Source organism: Staurois parvus, unplaced genomic scaffold (assembly GCF_062004578.1).
Source record: "Staurois parvus isolate SC_StPar_1 unplaced genomic scaffold, SC_StPar_1.0 ptg000093l, whole genome shotgun sequence".
In the NCBI taxonomy this organism is placed as follows: Eukaryota; Metazoa; Chordata; class Amphibia; order Anura; family Ranidae; genus Staurois; species Staurois parvus.
Genome location: NW_028317889.1, coordinates 494,619 through 516,333, shown reverse-complemented (window position 1 = coordinate 516,333; position 21,715 = coordinate 494,619). Strand labels below are relative to the sequence as shown.

The following is a 21,715-nucleotide window of genomic DNA, read 5'->3' as shown; positions in this document are numbered from 1 at the left end:
ATTTTCTTTTTTTTTTTTTATTATGGTCAGCCTTCAGATGTTTACATTTTTTTTTCATTTTTGTTATTCATGTAAATGTGAAATATTGCATATTAATATTTTGTGTTCGGTTAAATGCCTTTTTCACAATGTTTTATTTCAGCCAACCAAATACTATATTACCACTCTTGGCTTTCGATATTAGTCCAGACCTTTCCACAGCTCCCGAATCGGACTAGTACCTCAGGGTGGTGCTTTCTTGTTGCAGTCCATGATCAGGGGAAACATTTGTTTTCAGATTTTATGTTTCACCTTTCACATTGATGATAGGTAAGTATCTATACCAGCAATGGGCAAACTACGGCCCGGCGGACCTTTTAATCCGGTCCGCGGAGCGTGATACATTGGCTGTCAGGATGTGTGTAGGCGGGGCAGCGTGACGAACGTGAGGGGAGCTAGGCTCCTCTCACAGTCCGCCCTGAAGACCGGAACGGCGCGGGAACACGGCGAGAGGAACGCGCGGAGCAAAGGTAAGTAAATTGACACAGGGGAATATGGGGAAAGAATTACTATAGGGGGATGAATTACTATATGGGGGATGAATTACTATGGGGGATGAATTACTATGGGGGATGAATTACTATATGGGGGATGAATTACTATGGGGGATGAATTACTATATGGGGGATGAATTACTATGGGGGATGAATTACTATATGGGGGATGAATTACTATGGGGGATGAATTACTATATGGGGGATGAATTACTATGGGGGATGAATTACTATATGGGGGATGAATTACTATATGGGGGATGAATTACTATATGGGGGATGAATTACTATGGGGGATGAATTACTATATGGGGGATGAATTACTATGGGGGATGAATTACTATGGGGGATGAATTATTATATGGGGGATGAATTACTATATGGGGGATGAATTACTATATGGGGGATGAATTACTATGGGGGATGAATTACTATATGGGGGATGAATTACTATATGGGGGATGAATTACTATATGGGGGATTCATTACTATGCTTACTATGGGGGAATATTACTATATTTACTATGGATGACACATACACATCATTCATCTACTCTTGGTCCGGCCCCCGGGTCCAATATATGAACCCATTGCGGCCTCAAGTCAAAAAGTTTGCCCACCCCTGATCTATACAGTATTGTGGTAAGTTTTACTTAATAATTTTATTTTTTTTTTTGGATATGGGGTCGATCTGTTTGATTGCCATGTTTGTGAATCTCCCCCTTTCCTTTTTTTCCTAACCCACCCCCCCCCCCATCTTTTTTTTCCTATCACTATTGACCTGGTCTCTCCATAGACACTGCACTCATGATTATCCATACCTCCTGAAGAAGTGAACGTTGTTTCATGAACTTTTACAAGATCTTGACCAATGACAATGTGGTGATCACCTTAATGCTCTCTCATCTAAATTTGTATTTTAGAGTTTTTTGCTGTATTGTATATCATGATCTATGTGTCTGTTTCTAATGATCTTATATGTGCTCTTTTTGAATAAAATGCTATATTTTTTAACTTGTGAAGCATGACTCAGTAAAGTCCCTTAGACATTTTCTTCTTTATTTTTCACAATGTTGAATTCAAAATAATAGGAATATAAATCTGGAAATTCCCTCAATAAAAGGGAATGCTTGTGAATGGCTCACTGCTCTAAGAAATGTTGTCAACACTATATAAATATATAAATGTTAAAAAAATCATATTATTCATGTCCCTTTCAAAAGCACGAAGAAGAAAAAGAAAGATGCAGCGCTAGATGTCGCTGTTGAGCTAGGAGAACCGTACGCCATTAGCGATTGGAAGGGAAAAAAAAACATTTAAAATAAACATCATAGTTTAAAGATACCAGTGATTCATGTTTAAGAGTTGGAAGTCCAATCCGTTTTCTTTCTAGGAGGTAATTAGACATTCAAACAACGTATCCCGCTAAATGAGGGCAAATATGTAGGGAATCAATAACGTGTCCGCAGCTTACTCCGCGTAATTGAGATTGATGCAGATAATTTTGTAATATATTTATGGCAAATATAATTTTCCATTTTTTATTTCCCATTTAATTAAATTAAGGCACCTGATTTCCATGTAGATGTACTGCAGAATTCTTAATATGTAAACTGATTTACCTTTTATTAAACCAAGGTAATTAATAGATCTACATACTTAATAATGATGGCTTGTGAATACTTTATTAGGGCTCAACTAGACCAAAATACTAACAAAAAAAAAGGTTTTATATTTATGGTTATACTTTCCAAGGATCAAAACTAACACACGCAAAGATTCTACAACTCTGTCTACGTACACAGGTACACCTCTGTCTGTTCCACATAACGTATCCATCTATATGCATTTCTGTACTTCTACCTCTTCTACATATTAACCTAATTAGACCGGTTCACCTCCATCTGATCTAACATATCCACTTACTTACATGGGTACCCCTCCATCTGTTCTACACATCCATCTATATGCACTGGTACACCTCTGTGCGTTCTACACATCCACCTACTCAGACCAGTATACCTCCATCTGTTCTACATTTTTAATCTATTTGCAGCAGAGAACCTCCATCTGTTCTATATATCCTTCTACTTAGACATGTGTGTAAGCAGCTGCAGTCTGTATTCCCCACTGCAGGTGGCGCTAGGCTGAAGCAGCAATACAGCAGGGGAAGGAAGTTTTGGGGAACTTAGTACCTCTATGATTTCCTCAAGTCACCAGGAGAACAGCTGTCTGATTGGATGCTGGTGCCTCTTGTGACCGCCATGGCCATCTTGAGTGAGAGCAGAGCTTATTTAAAGTGGAATTCCACCTTTTTTTCATGTTCCTTGCCACACAATGCCCACCCGCAGAACAGACTGTAATGGGATTTTGTTTTTCTAAATACCTTTTTTTGCTGTGTTCTGCACTTCCAGTCTTTCTGCCTAAGCGATTGCATCACCTAGGACTCTTGGGATATCGGCGTCATTCATCCCAAGAGTCTTCGGGAAGCCTAATGGTGAAATCTCGCTGTATTTCTTGACTGATGGTGACGTTATCAGGAAGATTGATTGACAGATTGCCATAACAATAGGGCCACCAATGCCACCATCTTGTTATGGCAACCTATGAAAAACTCAGTGCGCCATGCTGTGTCCTTACAGGGAAGGCATGAGATCAGGAGGTGCATGTTGGGTAGCCAGCTGCATCGAATCCCAGAAAAAAGTAGGAGCTGGCTTCGGATGGCCAAGCTAGTAATGGCTGCTGCCTGTCTGCCGGGATCCTACTGAGGAATGGCACATTTAGCAAAAGATATACAGTTAGAACACTGTCATAATTATATAGTGCAACTGAAGAGAATCACGAGGGTGCTTTTTGTAGAAAAGTGTCAAGGAGACTGGAACTCCGCTTTAAGCCACGGCCCCCTGATCTGGCATGCATTTTGTGAGTGGTTAGTGCAAGGATAGGTTCCCCATCTATAAGGGACAGCATATACCTTCAGGGAGCTGTTCCAGAGGATTAGGGACAGCGTAGGGACCACGCTATCTCCACGTAGGAAGCCTCCCAATTGGGTTGGACTGGCCAGGCTGCTTTCCTGCTCTTCACTGCAGAAACTGTCAGCATCATTTCAATCTACAGAACCTCTGCTACTGTCTCCATAAGTGGCTTCGGACAGGTATGCCACCCGTAGGGCCTGGATGTACCTTGTTGGAAAGTTCTACAATATACAGTTTACATTACTCAGCCTTTGTGTGATCTCTGCCGCTGACACATCACACAGAACCCTGCTCACAGGTACATCTTTGTCTATTCTACACCTCTGTCTATTTGCACTGATACACCTCCGTCTGTTCTACATGTCCATCTATTTGCACTGGTGGACCTCCATCTCTTCTACATACCTACCTACATAGACTGTACACCTCAATCTGTTCTGCATATCCATCTATTTGCACTGATACACCTCCGTCTGTTCTACATATCCATCTATTTGCACTGATACACCTCCGTCTGTTCTACATATCCATCTATTTGCACTGATACACCTCCGTCTGTTCTATATATCCATCTATTTGCACTGATACACCTCCGTCTGTTCTATATATCCATCTATTTGCACTGATACACCTCCGTCTGTTCTACATATCCATCTATTTGCACTGATACACCTCCGTCTGTTCTATATATCCATCTATTTGCACTGATACACCTCCGTCTGTTCTATATATCCATCTATTTGCACTGATACACCTCAGTCTGTTCTATATATCCATCTATTTGCACTGATACACCTCCGTCTGTTCTATATATCCATCTATTTGCACTGATACACCTCCGTCTGTTCTACATATCCATCTATTTGCACTGATACACCTCAGTCTGTTCTATATATCCATCTATTTGCACTGATACACCTCCATCTGTTCTACATATTTCTACATATCAATCTATTTGCACTGGTGGACCTCCATCTCTTCTACATATCTACCTACATAGACTGGTACACCTCAGTCTGTTCTGCATATACATCTATTGGCACTGGTACACCTCAGTCTGTTCTGCATATACATCTATTGGCACTGGTTCTACATATTTACCCATTTAGACCTAATCCACCAGCTTAAACTGGTACACTTCAGTCCGTTCTATACATCCGTCTCCTTGCACTGGTGCACCTCTATCTTTTCCACATATCCACCTACTCAGACTGGTGCACCCCTGTCTGCTCGACATATCCATCTGCTTAGACCAGTATACTGTCTGTTCTTCAAGTGGTTGTAAACCCCAAGATATACCCAGTGAAGTGCCTGGCCTCAGATGATACACAGAGATGAAACAGATCCTCCCACATAAGTTGTGCCTTTTCATCCGCAGTCTTTTCTTCTCTACAGCGATTCAAAGCGCAGAATTTCTACAGTTTGTCCGAGCTTCCAGAAAGCATGGGGTGGGGAGCTGAAGCTACACACAGTGAGGAGAGCTGATTGGAGGTAAGGGACTCCCCTTCCTCCCGTCACCTTTTTACTTCTTGGTGTCAGGAAAACTTGTCAGAAGTGAATCATGCAGATAGCATAGGGACAAAGCAGCAGACAGAAATGACACTAGTGCCCTGGATTGAACCAAGTATACACTATAGAGGGCTATGCTTTGCTCAGATTCCATGTCAGAGGTTTACAACCACTTTAAGGCTCCCGTAAACTGATCTCTGTTCGAGTTCTGACACCTGTTTACAATCCCTGCCGGTTTCTCAATGATTCTTGTTAACCACCTGCCTTGCCTTAATGCCTAGTTGACCTTCACTGCTGATTGGTAACTGTGCTTCATTTCTGCCTGCTGTCAGCTGTTGCCACTCCAAGTGTAACTGAGGGCACAACAACAAGCCCATCATGCCTTCCAGGGTGCTCTGGTGCTCTGCCTTCTGGGGTGCTCTGGTGCTCTGCCTTCTGGGGTACTCTGGTGCTCTGCCTTCTGGGGTGCTCTGCCTTCTGGGGTGCTCTGCCTTCTGGGGTGCTCTGGTGTTCCTTAGAACCTTTACCTCTTTAAGGATTACATTTACCTGGTGACACAGAGGGCCCACTACTTCTGTGACACTATCTACTCAGACCAGTACACCTCCATCTGTTCTACATATCCACCTACCTAAACTGGTAAACCTCTGCCTGTAGTCGGTGTCAGTGTTTTTCCTGTAGCTTCCTACCAGTTTATCTCTGTTTGTTCTGTGAACAGATCTATAATTTGTACAAATTACTCCCTGTAGATTGATGCACCTTTTTCTGATCTATAGGCAAAAATGTATGTAAAGGTGTATTTTACCTGAATCTCTGTGTCATCACTAGCCTCTAGTCCAGGGGTCTCCAAACTTTCTAAACAAAAGAGCCGGTTTACTGTTCTTCAGACTTTATGGGGGGGGGGTGAATAGAAAATGCTCTGATGTCAGTGGGAGTAAACAATGAAACATCTTTAGTGGGAGGAATAGTGCCTCATCATTGCTGTCAGAGGGAGGAATAGTGCCCCATCATTGGTATCAGTGGGAGGAATAGTGTCCCATCATTGGGGTCAGTAGGAGGAATAGTGCCCCATCATTGGTATCAGTAGGAGGAATAGTGTCCCATCATTGGTATCAGTAGGAGGAATAGTGTCCCATCATTGGTGTCAGTGGGAGGAATAGCGTCCCATCATTGGTATCAGTGGGAGGAATAGTGTCCCATCATTGGTGTCAGTGGGAGGAATAGTGCCCTATCATTGCTATCAGTGGGAGGAATAGTGCCCTATCATTGCTATCAGTGGGAGGAATAGTGCCCCATCATTGGTATCAGTGGGAGGAATAGTGCCCCATCATTGGTGTCAGTGGGAGGAATAGTGTCCCATCATTGCTATCAGTGGGAGGAATAGTGCTCCATCATTGGTATCAGTGGGAGGAATAGTGCCCCATCATTGGTATCAGTGGGAGGAATAGTGCCCCATCATTGGTGTCAGTGGGAGGAATAGTGCCCCATCATTGGTGTCAGTGGGAGGAATAGTGCCCCATCATTGGTGTCAATGGGAGGAATAGTGCCCCATCATTGGTGTCAGTGGGAGGAATAATGCCCCATCATTGGTATCAATGGGAGGAATAGTGCCCCATCATTGGTGTCAGTGGGAGGAATAGAGCCCCATCATTGGTGTCAATGGGAGGAATAGTGCCCCATCATTGGTGTCAGTGGGAGGAATAGTGCCCCATCATTGGTGTCAGTGGGAGGAATAGTGCCCCATCATTGGTGTCAATGGGAGGAATAGTGCCCCATCATTGGTGTCAGTGGGAGGAATAATGCCCCATCATTGGTATCAATGGGAGGAATAGTGCCCCATCATTGGTGTCAGTGGGAGGAATAGTGCCCCATCATTGGTGTCAGTGGGAGGAATAGAGCCCCATCATTGGTGTCAATGGGAGGAATAGTGCCCCATCATTGGTATCAGTGGGAGGAATAGTGCCCCATCATTGGTGTCAGTGGGAGGAATAGAGCCCCATCATTGGTGTCAATGGGAGGAATAGTGCCCCATCATTGGTATCAGTGGAAGGAATAGTGCCCCATTGTTGGTGTCAATGGGAGGAATAGTGCCCCATTGTTGGTGTCAGTGGGTGGAAAGTTGCCCATTGTTGGTGTCAGTAGGAGGAATAGTGCCCCAAGGGCCAGATAAAGGCAAGCAAAGGGCCACATCCAGCTACCCGGACCGCGGTTTAGAGACCACTGTTCTAGTCTGAACATCACTGATGTCAGTAGATAACTGCGAGCTGACTGGTTGAGTCTCAGTGATAATTACTGATGTCACTAGTTTGCTGTGATTTATCTGACTAGTTTATTATTTACCAAAGCTGGAGAGTGCAAAATCAGGCTCACTTCTGCATAGAAACCAATCAGCTTCCAGGTTGTTTTGCCAAAACTGAAAGCAAAACTCTGATTCAAAATTTTATTTTCCCATGCAGTGGGGATGTGGCCGCATTTCATGGGTTAAGCGCTCGTTTTGTCTAGGGGCTCATGTAAAAGCTGTAGTTACCCATTGCTCCGATCCTCCAGAAAACCGTACTCCCCCACGTCGAGCGGTGGACTGTTCCTGCCGTCCTCACATTGGGAGCGGGTCTATGGGCGTAATGGATGTCAGGAACAGCCCACTTACAAGACCACTAGTCTGCTGGGGGGGGCAGGAGCGTCGTGGACGGGTCTCGCACTCGGAGGATTGGTGGATTAGGTAAGTATATCTTTATTTTTTGAGCCCCTAGACAAAAACGAGCATTTAATCCATGCAGCGCGGGCACAGCCTTATAGGAAAATAGTAATTTTGCCTGGATTTCTTCTTTAATCAAACAAGCTGAGCTTAGAAGCTGATTGGTTTCTATGAAGTTGGTAAATAAACCCCTCAGTGACATCCCAGAGTTATCTTCAGCTATGTCACCTTTAGGCCTGAGTGGTGTCATTACATATCATTCCAGAGAAGATAACGGCATACTTGCCTTGTCTCCTACACTAGTAAATCACCATTACGATTATTTACTGTTATTATTGCATCAATACATATGTGGATAGAAAATAAATATTCTACATAGAGTCCTAATTGAAACCCAGAAACGTCTACAAATGGCCAGGGTAATAAAAGCGTACCGTGGCCAACGGGGGTCAAGAGCTTCAATAAAGAATGTCTAAAATTTACAAGAATTTGTTCGCAATATTTCCTCCATCAGGAACTGTGCTTGGTCAAGTGTTAAAGTTCAGCTCTGCCAGAAAACCCATTAGGACTAATTATTGCACTCCCTGATGGTGCAATTATATCTACAAAAAAAAAAAAAAAAAATCAAGGGAATGTTCAACTTTAAGGAGCATAAAATTGATTCAAAGCTGCAGTTAAAAACGTATTAATTCTATTGGGATGAGATTTAGGGCCCGTCTCCACACTGATGCGCACTTTCCAAAGGCTGGATTGAAATGAGAATCCTGTTCCTTTGTGTTCAATGGCTCTCATTAGGTTGTTTTTATTTATTTTTTTAATTTGTTTGCTGCAGCTCAGATGTTGTTGTTTCCCACATGCGCACACTGCATACAAATGAACAGGACCCCCTGTAAAATCTGCATCTTCTTTTACAGTAAACATGCCATATGGCTAAACATGAAGGAAAGAGCATATAGAGGGTATACCCTGGAAAACGTATACAGAGGATATACGGTGGAACGATTGCAGCCCAGGGGGGCTAACATGCACTGCAACACATGGAATAGACACCTGTACTTCAGAATGACATAGTCTGTCCATGTCAGAACTGGCAAGCAGTTCAACTGTAAATAAAGTTACATTTTATTTTTTTTTAGGTGTTATTGCTCAGGTTTTAATTGCTGTCTTGAGAATTACCCTTTCTTTGTCCTGGTGACCATTGTTTCTAATAGAAAAAGCAATGAAAGTTCAAAATGTTGGAATGGAAGAAGAGGTTAGAGGAAATCTCCCAATATGGACACCAGTTCTGGCTGCAAATGTCTAGGGATCTCCTTCCCCCTTCAACTGATCTCCTCTACAAAGTGGTTGCGAAGGCTGAATGTTTTGTACTTCATGCATTCTATACATGAAGGTAGAAAAACCTTCTTTGTGTAGCGCCACCACCCCCCCCCCCCCCTTCCCAACTACCTCTCTGCTAGAAGTCTATTCCATGTATCAACAATCCCAACCACAGCATCACCTGCCTGGAGTTTGCATGTTCTCCCTGCGCCTGCGTGGGTTTCCTCCGGGAACTCCGGTTTCCTTACACACTCCAAAGACATGCTTGTAGGTTAATTGGTTCCTGTCTAAATTGTCCCTAGTATGTGTATGTATGAATGTGAGTTGTGGACCTTAGATTGTACACCCCTTGAGGGTTAGGGACCTTAGATTGTACGCCCCTTGATGGTTAGGGACCTTAGATTGTACCCCCCTTGAGGGTTAGGGACCTTAGATTGTACGCCCCTTGAGAGTTAGGGACCTTAGATTGTACGCCCCTTGAGGGTTAGGGACCTTAGATTGTACGCCCCTTGAGGGTTAGGGACCTTAGATTATACGCCCCTTGATGGTTAGGGACCTTAGATTGTATGCCCCTTGAGGGTTAGGGACCTTAGATTGTATGCCCCTTGAGGGTTAGGGACCTTAGATTATACGCCCCTTGAGGGTTAGGGACCTTAGATTGTACGCCCCTTGAGGGTTAGGGACCTTAGATTATACGCCCCTTGATGGTTAGGGACCTTAGATTGTATGCCCCTTGAGGGTTAGGGACCTTAGATTGTATGCCCCTTGAGGGTTAGGGACCTTAGATTATACGCCCCTTGAGGGTTAGGGACCTTGGATTGTACGCCCCTTGAGGGTTAGGGACCTTAGATTATACGCCCCTTGAGGGTTAGGGACCTTAGATTGTACGCCCCTTGAGGGTTAGGGACCTTAGATTGTACCCCCCTTGAGGGTTAGGGACCATAGACTGTACGCTCCTTGAGGGTTAGGAATCTTAGATTGTACGCCCCTTGAGGGTTAGGGACCTTATATTGTACGCCCCTTGAGGGTTAGGAATCTTAGATTGTACGCCCCTTGAGGGTTAGGGACCTTATACTGTATGCCCCTTGAGGGTTAGGGACTGATATGAATGTACAATATATATATAAAGCGCTGCGTAGATTGACGGTGCTATATAAGTACCTGTAGTAGTAGTAATAAACTTTTTCAGTATAGCAATACTTTCTAAGATTAGTTCATTCAGTATAATAGACCTCAGTACAAGTGTGATCTCAGTATTAGCGGTGAGGTATTAATGGTCTTGTTATGTAAAGTCCAATCAAACAGAAAAATTCAGCACTGAAACGTACAGATAACAGAAGCTACCCGCATGAAGCCTACCGTTATCATCCTGACAAGGATTGTCTGTACTACATGCGAAATCACTGTGGAGTCCTTCTTATTTCAAGCACTGAATCTGACTAGAGGATCACATTACAAGAGACACTTCTAGATGTGGTGTGAAAAGGCCACTGACATTTTTTATGAAGTCATAGCAAAAATAAATAAAAGTCCCAAACGCAGACAATTCTAATTGAGAATACACTGAAAAACTGCGCAGGGTGAAGAACTCTGTAGTGAAAAGCTCATATTGCCCCTCCCTCCTAGATTGTAAGCTCTGAGGATCAGGCCCTCCTATCCCTCTTGTATTGAACTGTATTGTTGCTGTATTGTCTCCCGTTATATTGTAAAGTGCTGAGCAAACTGTTGGCGCCATAAATCCTGTATAATAATAATAATATTGACATGATCAGCAATCCTGAAATATAGGCAGCTAAAGTTATATGCAGGTCTGACATTTTCTTGTGAAATCTGAGCTTGACCCTCCCTCCTCCATCCTGAAGGACCAATAGGAAAGCATGGGTCTGGTAGAGGAAAGCAGCTGGAGCCAATAAAACTCAAGATTTGCATAAAACTTCAGCTGTTTTTATCTTTTGATCTAATGATCAATTTTACATGAAGGTGACCCCCTGTTAATAGATTGTCATGTCTATGACAGATGTCTGAAACAGCCTACTGATTCCAAACTAAGATCAGCAGAGATAAACGGATGGAGAATATCAACAGAAGATACAACGTTCATCAGGTCTCTTACCTTGAAGACTGTATAATTGTCCAGTGCTGTGCTGTCGTGTTATATGGTGCCAGTATGCGCTACGTGGTAATGGGACCATTGTGTTAAGGGAAACTGTCCTTTCACTTATCCTTCTCTGCAGCTGAAAAAATAAATAAACAGATACAAATAATTAACATCAATTTTAAAACTGAAGATTTCCAATACCTGCTTGATACCGGAGGGGTCATCCCCACATATACTCTGCGCTGCCGGAGGACTCTGATTCTTCCTCTATAACTCTCCTCTCCTGAAATACTCTGCACTGCTGGAGGACTCCGCTCCTTCCTCTATAACTCTCCTCTCCTGAAATACTCTGCACTGCTGGAGAACTCCGCTCCTTCCTCTATAACTCCTCTCCTGAAATACTCTGCTCTGCTGGAGGACTCCGCTCCTTCCTCTATAACTCTCCTCTCCTGAAATACTCTGCACTGCTGGAGAACTCCGCTCCTTCCTCTATAGCTCTCCTCTCCTGAAATACTCTGCACTGCTGGAGGACTCCGCTCCTTCCTCTATAGCTCTCCTCTCCTGAAATACTCTGCACTGCTGGAGGACTCCGCTCCTTCCTCTATAACTCTCCTCTCCTGAAATACTCTGCACTGCTGGAGGACTCCGCTCCTTCCTCTATAACTCTCCTCTCCTGAAATACTCTGCTCTGCTGGAGGACTCCGCTCCTTCCTCTATAACTCTCCTCTCCTGAAATACTCTGCACTGCCGGAGGACTCCGCTCCTTCCTCTATAACTCCTCTCCTGAAATACTCTGCGCTGCCGGAGGACTCCGCTCCTTCCTCTATAACTCCTCTCCTGAAATACTCTGCGCTGCTGGAGGACTCCGCTCCTTCCTCTATAACTCCTCTCCTGAAATACTCTGCGCTGCTGGAGGACTCCGCTCCTTCCTCTATAACTCCTCTCCTGAAATACTCTGCGCTGCTGGAGGACTCCGCTCCTTCCTCTATAACTCTCCTCTCCTGAAATACTCTGCGCTGCTGGAGGACTCCGCTCCTTCCTCTATAACTCTCCTCTCCTGAAAAACTCTGCGCTGCTGGAGGACTCCGCTCCTTCCTCTATAACTCTCCTCTCCTGAAATACTCTGCGCTGCTGGAGGACTCCGCTCCTTCCTCTGTAACTCTCCTCTCCTGAAATACTCTGCACTGCTGGAGGACTCCGCTCCTTCCTCTATAACTCTCCTCTCCTGAAATACTCTGCACTGCTGGAGGACTCCGCTCCTTCCTCTATAACTCTCCTCTCCTGAAATACTCTGCACTGCTGGAGGACTCCGCTCCTTCCTCTATAACTCCTCTCCTGAAATACTCTGCACTGCTGGAGGACTCCGCTCCTTCCTCTATAACTCCTCTCCTGAAATACTCTGCTCTGCTGGAGGACTCCGCTCCTTCCTCTATAACTCTCCTCTCCTGAAATACTCTGCTCTGCTAGAGGACTCCGCTCCTTCCTCTATAACTCTCCTCTCCTGAAATACTCTGCGCTGCTGGAGGACTCCTGTATTAATCTATGGGAATGCAAATTAATTATGAATGATCTCGGAAGCCTCTCAGACTGATGTGAAACTGATGCCAGTGACACAAGGTGGTTGGATGAAGAGGGGGCGGGGCATTTCCACAGAACCTATCGCTTTGCCGTGAATGGGCAAGGGCACAGTGTCTCCTTAAGCTGGGATACTAATCACATTTTATATGAAATATAATATCAGAATATGGAACAAGTTAGTATGTGAATGTCACATCACCTACTGGAAACACACCATGGCTTCCTCTGGACAGGGCTTAATAAGCACATCCATTAATTATCTCTAAAGTGGGTATTATGGTGAGAAATCATCTGCCGTGTGCATTCTTGCTGAGTAAATAGAACAATTCTGGGAGAGAGTTTCCCCAGCGCTGAAAAGCCGTCAGCTCAGCGATGATACAGTCATCCATTTCTCCCCGGCATCAGTCAACTGTCATGTGCAGCACTCCCAGCCATTGTGTAATGGCTTATTTCTCATCACACCAGTTAACACATTGGAGAAACATATTACTGATGTGAAGTCGTTATCGCCAATCGCCACACAGTCCTGAAATTTCAATAACTTTTGTAATGGAGATGAGGTGACATCAATTTCAGCACCATGGAGAGCGGGCCTCACAATCAAATTAACTTCACATTATACGAAGCGGCTTCGCAGGCATTTATCAAGAGAGTCCCTGACTTTTTTTTTTTTCCCACTTGCTAATCTGCGCATTAGGTGAGGGAATGCAAATCCCCAACTGCTTGCTTTGCTTATTTGACTTTCAGAGGGAAAGGCCAGACAAACTTTTATGTTTGCAAATAATATCTTAATGTTATGGAATTTTGCTCCCTGGAATATAAGAAGTATCACAGGGGCTATAGGGGGGGGGGGGGACGCTGCTACCTTGCATGATGAGAAGGGTGTGCAATTCAAAACAAATTGGGAAGGCCCTGCGGAAAAAACTGCAGGGAATGGAAAAAAGTGGAACTCCTCCTCAAATGTGGTTTGTTTTATATGAACAGGGAAGGGTTAGAACCACTACTGCTGGTGTCCCATTGAGGACATTTCCCCTCATGTCCGGTCCTGGATATAATGGTCATAGGGTCAGAAAGTTAGAGTAATCCCTTTAGAAGGGACACAAAGGTCATCCACCAACCCCCTCCAGCGAAGGGGGGAGTTTAATATGCCGCGGGCGCGAATCTTTGCATCTGTTCAGTGGCTAAATGGTTTAGCACTTCCTCCTGGCAGTACTAGGGTCGTCGGTTCGAATCCCAACCAGGGTACCACCTGCCTGGCTCTGAGGAAGAGGAGATCACTCCGAGAAACGTGTCAGTCTTAAGAGGGTCCTCATGATTCTGGGAGCTGATCCCGTGTACTGGCTTTGTATCTGACACGCTTTGTTCCTACGTTTGTGAATATATTGAATTTTGGATCATTAAAGTTTACTTATTTCAGGTACTTATATAGCGCCATTAATTTACGCATCACTTTACATATATAATGTACATTCACATCAGTCCCTAACCCTCAAGGGGTGTACTATCTAAGGTCCCTAACCCTCAAGGGGGGTACAATCTAAGGTCCCTAACCCTCGAGGGGCGTACAATCTAAGGTCCCTAACCCTCAAGGGGTGTACAATCTAAGGTCCCTAACCCTCAAGGGGCGTACAATCTAAGGTCCCTAACCCTCAAGGGGTGTACAATCTAAGGTCCCTAACCCTCAAGGGGGTACAATCTAAGGTCCCTAACCCTCAAGGGGCGTACAATCTAAGGTCCTTAGCCCTCAAGGGGCGTACAATCTAAGGTCCCTAACCCTCAAGGGGCGTACAATCTAAGGTCCCTAACCCTCAAGGGGGTACAATCTAAGGTCCCTAACCCTCAAGGGACGTACAATCTAAGGTCCTTAGCCCTCAAGGGGCGTACAATCTAAGGTCCCTAACCCTCAAGGGGCGTACAATCTAAGGTCCCTAACCCTCAAGGGGCGTACAATCTAAGGTCCCTAACACACATCCATACATACACATACTAGGGCCAATTTAGACAGGATCCAATTAACCTACCAGCATGTCTTTGGAGTGTGGGAGGAAACCAGAGTACCCGGAGGAAACCCACACAGGCACAGGGAGAACATGCAAACTCCAGGCAGGAGGTGGCATGGCTGGGATTCGAACCAACGACCCTAGTATTGCCAGGCGTAAGTGCTAACCATTTAGCCACTGTGCTGCCCACAATGAACAAGGTTGGTGTGCCCCCTGTTTTTCTTTGTTTTTACAGTTGGCTCCTGTGGGTTTCCCCCAACCCTTAGAGGGCAGCAAGTCCAGTGCTGATTTTGGTTACACAGAGGATGTCACAGTTACATCTTCGTACCCCATTCTTGTGCACAGGAGACTGATATATATTTCCGCATGGCAGTACTAGGTTCATCGGTTCGAATCCCAATCACGGCATCAGCTGCTTGGAGTTTGCATGTTCTACCTGTGCTTGAGTGTGTTTCCTCCGGTTACTCCGGTTTCCTACCACACTCCAAAGACATGCTGGTAGGTTAATTGGCTCCTGTCTAAATTGGTCTTAGTATATGTATGTATGAATGTGAGTTAGGGACCTTAGATTGTACGCCCCTTGAGGGTTAGGGACCTTAGATTGTACGCCCCTTGAGGGTTACGGACCTTAGATTGTACACCCCTTGAGGGTTAGGGACCTTAGATTGTACACCCCTTGAGGGTTAGGGACCTTAGATTGTACACCCCTTGAGGGTTAGGGACCTTAGATTGTACACCCCTTGAGGGTTAGGAACTGATGTGAATGTACAATATATATGTAAAGTGCTGCGTAAATTGATGGCGCTATAGAAGTACATGTAATAAATAAAATAAAAACTAAATAAATCTGCTGCAAAGTTTACCCTACATGTAGTAAATAGGGAAGTCCAGAAACTGCAATGCCTACGGTTGTGGCGTTTGTTGGCAAAAATGAAGTTAAAACAGGCGGTGCGTCACAGCGCTTCATTGCCTGTCAGTAGCCTTTGAAGCACAATTCGAATGCAGATCAGGCTTCAGAGGAAAGGGAGATTTAGAAGCACATCTAAATCTACCCAAAAACCTTCTATACAGTGCTGTGAAAAAGTATTTGCCCCCTTCCTGGTTTTTATTTTGCATATTTGTCACACTTAATGATTCAGATCATCAAACAAATGTTAATGTTACACAAAGGTAACCCAAGTAAATACAAAATGCAGTTTTTAATTTATTAAGGGAAAAAAACTATCCAAAAGTACCTGGCCCTCTGCAAAAAAGTAATTGCCCCCTCACTCCTTGCTAAATCATGAATGAACTGTGATTAACCAAATTTTTTGGACAGCTGAGTTAGATTTCACTTGTCACACCCTGGCCTGATTACTGTCAGACTTGTTGAATCAAAAAAAAATCACTTAAATAGAAGCTGTCTGACAAAGTGAAGCACAGTAAAAAAAAATCTCAAAAAGCAACACATCATGCTACAATCTAAAGAAACTCAATAACAGATGAGAAACAAAGTAATTGACTTGTATCAGTCTGGAAAGGGTTCCAAAGCCATTTCTAAGGCTTCGGGACCCCAGCGCTCTATGGTGAGAGCCATTGTCCACAAATGGAGAAAACTTGGAACAATGGTGAACCTTCCCAGGAGTGGCCGTCTTACCAAAATGACTCCAAGAGCACAATGACGACTCATCCAGGAGGTCATAAAAGAACCCAGAATATCATCTAAAGAACTACAGGCCTCACTTGCCTCAGGTAAGGTCAGTGTTCATGATTCAGCAATAAGAAAGAGACTGGGAAAAAGGCCTCCATGGGAGACTTCCAAGGCCAAAGCCACTGCTGATCAAAAAGAACACAAAGGCTCGTATCACATGCCAAAAAACCTCTTGATCATCCCCAAGACATTTGGGCAAATATTCTGTGGACTGAAGAGACAAAAGTCGAACTTTTTGGAAGGTGTGTGTAATATTACATCTGGCATAAAACTAACACAGCATTTAAAAAAAAGAACATCACACCAACAGTCAAACATGGTGGTGGCAATGTGATGGTCTGGGGCTACTTTGCAGCTTCAGGACCTGGATGACTTGCCATAAGTGATGGAACCATGAATTCTGCGCTCTACCAGAAAGTCCTGAAGGAGAATGTCCGGTCATCAGTTCATTACCTCAAGCACATTTGGGTTATGCAGCAGGACAATGATCGGACACACACCAGCAAGTCCACCTCTGAATGGCCAAAAAAACAACAAAATGAAGGTTTTGGAGTGGCCTAGACAAAGGCCGGACTTAGCTCTGAATGAGATGCTGTGGCATGACCATAAATAGGCCATTCATGCTAGAAAACCCTCCAATGTGGCTGAATTAAAACAATTCTGCAAAGAAGAATGGAGCAAATTTCCTCCACAGCAATGTGAAAGACTCATTGCCAGGCATCTCAAACGCTTGATTGTAGTTGTTGCCAACCAGATATTAGGTTTAGGGGGGCAATTACTATTTCACATAGGGCCGGGTAGGTTTGGACAGCCTTTTTGTTCATACTAAATTAATTAATCATTTAAAAACTAAATTTTGTATTTACTCGGGTTATATTTGTGTAATATTAAAGTTTGTTTGATGATCTGAATCATTTAAGTGTGACAAATATGCAAAAAAAAAAATCAGGAAGGGCAAATAATATTTCACAGCACTATAGAGTGGGAAAAGAGTTAGATTCTACCAAGTTTTAATGTCTTGTTCACATGGGCGTACTTCTGCATACACCCGTGCTAAGGCCCTGTTTGCCCATATGGGTATTCACAGGTCTGCTGTGCATCCCTATGCATTTAAATTGGGATGCAGCAGCTGCATGGACACAGCCGTTGCTCCCAATTTGCACAGGTGTGCACTGTAGTACCACCGTGTGTACAAGGCCATAGAGTTAGAACCTATCTCAGGTTCATACAGTTGTGTGTCCATTGAGTAGAACATGCCCCAATTCCTGACCTCAGAACAGTTCTCACTGAGGCTGAAAATGCGAGGTTTGCATGGATTTTGTATGTTCTCTCATAGTTCTGCAGGTTTTCTCTTGGTTTCCTTTCATAACACAAACATATACTGGCAGGTGATGTGGCTGCCCACAACACTGAATCAAAGGTACGGGTGGCTTAGAAACTGGTTTAGAGAAATTAGCTCAGAAACCCTCCTTGGGGGTGGGGGGGCGTCAGAGGCTGACATAAATGGATCAATTGATCTGTGAAGCTCTGCAGTCGGTGAGCTCAGTTCGCAAAGCTAGAATGCATGTGTTATCTCCCATAACGATTGCTATTTTCAGCTCTCATCGATCACTACAGCACGGTGAATTAAGATCATCTTGATGCATTAAACAGCAGCATTCATTACCGCACACGTTAAACACTGCTTCAAGTGGTATTTTAAAGTGGCCAATAAAGTGAAGGCAAAGGCAAAATGTGTGCTTTTTTAGTTATGGATTAACCATTTCAATACCAGATACTTTTCACCCCCTTCCTGCCCAGGCCAATTTTTCAGATTTCACCGTTGGCACACTTTGAATGACAATGACTCAGTCTTGCAACATTGTACCCGAATGAAGTTTTTAGCATTTTTTTTTTTTAGACAAAAAGAACTTTCTTTTGGTGGTATTTAACCACTTGCCGCCCTGCCACTGTACATATACGGCGGCAGGGCGGCACTCGCAGGCAAAACCACGTTTTAAAATGTGTGTTTTGTAAACAAATAGGGGGCGCGAGCGAGGCACGCCGCTGCCCTATCTGTCCCGCGGATCACCGCCGCAGATGTCAGTCGCCGGGTCACAGCCGCTCCTTAGCAGCTATGTCCCGGCGATCGGCGGCAAACAGTGACAGAGAGCACAGCTGCTGTAGCTGTGCTGTCTGTCACTTCCCTGTCAGCTCGAGGATGAGCTGATCGAGAAAGAACAGTTTCTCTTTCTCGATCAGCCTTGTCCCACCCAGTACACACCCCCGCCCCCTAGTAAAACACTCCCCTCACTCCTATAACCCTTCCCTGCAAAATAAAGTTAACCCCTTCCTCCCCATTGCCATTATTACAGTGTCAGTTTTTTTTTTTGCACTGATCACTGTATTAGTGTTTTTGGGGATTTCAGTGACCCCAAGTCAGTACCCCCCAATGTCAGAATGTCCGCCGCAGTCCCGCCATAAGTCACTGATCGCCGCCATTATTAGTATAAAAAAAAACCTAAAAACCCCAGTATCTTTCCCGCCATTTGTAAACGCTATAACTTTCACGTAAACCAATTAATTTACACGTATTGGGTTTTTTTTTTAGCAGAGATATGTTGCAGAATGCATTTTGGCAGAAATTTATGACTAAATTTGATTTTTGCATTTTTTTTTACTGGACATGTTTTATAGCAAAAAGTCCAAAATATTGTTTTTTTTTCCTCAAAATTGTCAGCCTTTTTTTTATATAGCGCAAAAAATAAAAACCGCACAGGCAATCAAATACCACCGAAAGAAAGCTCAATTTGTGGGGAAAAAAAAGGATGTAAATTTCATTTATGTACCGTATTGCATGACCGCGCAATTGTCCGTTAAACTAGCGCAGCGCTGTATAGCAGAAAAATGGCGTAAATTGCAGTATCTATACCATAGTTTGTAGACGCTATAACTTCCACACAAAGCAATCAATATACACTCATTGGGATTTTTTTTACCAAAAAAATGGAGCAGAATACATTTTGGTCTAAATTTATAACTAACTTTGAGTTTACTATATATTTTTTATAGCTGAAAATAAAAAATATTGTTTTTCTTCAAAATTTTGGGCCTTTTTTTGTTTATAGCATGAAAAATAAAAAGCGCACAGGCGATCAAATTACACCGAAAGAAAGCTCTATTTGTGTGAAAAAAAGGACGTAAATTTCGTTTGGGTGCAGCGTTGCATGATCGCGCAATTATCAGTTAAATCAGTGCAGCGCCGAGTAGCAAAAAGAGGCGTGGTCATTAAGGGGGGGTAAATCCTCAGGAGCTCAAGTGGTTAATAATTACTGAGTTTTTTTTATTTTTTGATATATAAACAAAAAATAGCAAACATTTGAAAAAAAAAACCCACAGTTTTCTACATTGCTGTTATAAAATTTAGCAAATAAACGATCTTTCTGCATAAATTTAGGCCAAAGTGTATTCTGCTACATTTTTGAGCCCCTGAAACACGTTGTCTCTGTTATAAGCAAATACTATTATTAAAAGATTTTGGACTCATTGATCTTTGGTTTGGCGCGCTCACTGGACTTTGTACACATGGATCTTAGACCCCCTAGAAAAGGGGCATCCTGTTTTTTGTCGAGGGAGGCCCCACCAAAGCCACTGCACCGCATATTAGTTCAATGGACTTACGTCAACCATGTCCTATTGATGAGTTGAGACCAGCACCTTCAATTTAAATGTTCTGCACTAGAGAAATGAAAACCCGACCGGGGTCTTGACACTTCCACACTCTCACCTAAAAAAAAAGTTTTGGCTTTTCATACACCTTAATTCTCCTACCTTCAAAGGTGTACAAGTGGTAAAATATCAGAGAGGTTCTAAAGGCAGAAAGTTTTTTTTACTCTAATGCATTCTATGCATTTGGGTAAAAAAACCTTCTGCATGCAGCTCCTGCCCAGCCCCCCCCCCCCCCAAATCCCTAAATTACCTGAGCCCGATCTTGATCCAGCAATGTGCATGACAGCAGTGGCTCTCTCTGTCCTCATTGGAGCCAGTGAGGATAGAGAGAAGTGTAGGGATGAGCCGCACTGTGTGTGTCAATGGACACACAGAGTCGGTTCGGGATCAAGCTCGCACAAGTGCCCCTAGAGCAAGCGGTTTGCTATGGGGGCACTTGGAAGGGGGTAGGGGCCAGAAGCGCTGGCGGGGGGGTCTGAGAAGAGGAGGACGAGGGCTGCCCTGTGCAAAACCATTACACAGAGCAGGTAAGTATAAAAATAGCGTCTTTAGAATCACTTTCATACCTAGTGAATATATTCCACCTGGAATGCTTCTCTTGTGAAGTTACCACCTTATCCATAAAGGTTTTTCATATTCAAAAGAAATCCAACTTTATGTGTTATCACTGCATTGGCATTTTACTACGTAAAGCTGAAAAGTAAGCCAAAAGCTTGAATTCTAATTTTGTACAGAGTGCAGGTAAGAATCTCTCCCAGGATTTCATTGTCTCTAGGAAGGCATGTCCCACCTTTGTGAGACGAGTGTTCTAGTAACCACTTTCAAATGTTAGATTTGTCCCTCGCTCTTGGGCTCTGGTGGCAGTGGTTACTCCAGTTAGGCCTTGAAATCTGGCAAAGGCTCCATCATAAACAAGACATCGTTTCTCAGGAGGTCCACTTTAAGCACTCACATGGTTTTCTTGGTCAACTTGCAAAAAAAATGAGACTTCAAGGGTGACAAAAAGTATTATTCGGAAGTCAAGTTGTCAAGTTCACTTATATAAAAGGGATAAAGACATTAACTAGTCAACTGCTATTTCTGCACCCCAACAGAGCAGGGATATCAATTATAACATCCCTTGCCCAGCGCTGCGTGATAAAGCTAGCCACCGGGAAGATCTCACCATCGTTCTGAGACTTCTGAAGGTTAGCCGAGCCACATATTACAAGTCCTACACATTATGCTCACAACTTATAAATTAGCTTTGTAGATAACCTGACTCATTTAGCCAAGGACGGCTCCCTCTAATTAGAAAATTCTAGTTTTCAATTAATTTCACTTTTCAAAAGGGAATGTGTAATTAATTCCTGTGTCGGAATTGAGACTTCACCGCAGAGCGCTTCCGAGCGGGGCATTATGTGCGATATGCTTCAGTTCAACTTTATTATAAATATATCATTATTATTCCCCATTAAAGGGAAAATAGGCAGAAATTACACTGCGGGAAAATTCTCTTTGAATATCTCATTTCCATCTCTAAATCGGGAATGGTAGCTTCTGTGCTAATGGTGTGGTCCTGGCACAGCTATCATGAATAGAGATGAGCGAGCTTTATAATATCTGCACAGCC

General features: G+C 43.6%; 1 protein-coding gene across 4 annotated transcripts in view; it reads right to left on the bottom strand.

The window, feature by feature from the left end:
- DOK5 (docking protein 5) overlaps positions 1–21,715 on the bottom strand; it is a 162,889-nt gene that overhangs the window by 46,467 nt on the left and 94,707 nt on the right. For all 4 annotated transcript variants that reach the window (XM_089670707.1, XM_089670709.1, XM_089670708.1 and 1 more), the window contains exon 7: positions 11,143–11,263. In XM_089670707.1, the coding sequence (XP_089526833.1) occupies positions 11,143–11,263 (121 nt within the window). The remainder of the gene's footprint in view (positions 1–11,142; positions 11,264–21,715) is intronic.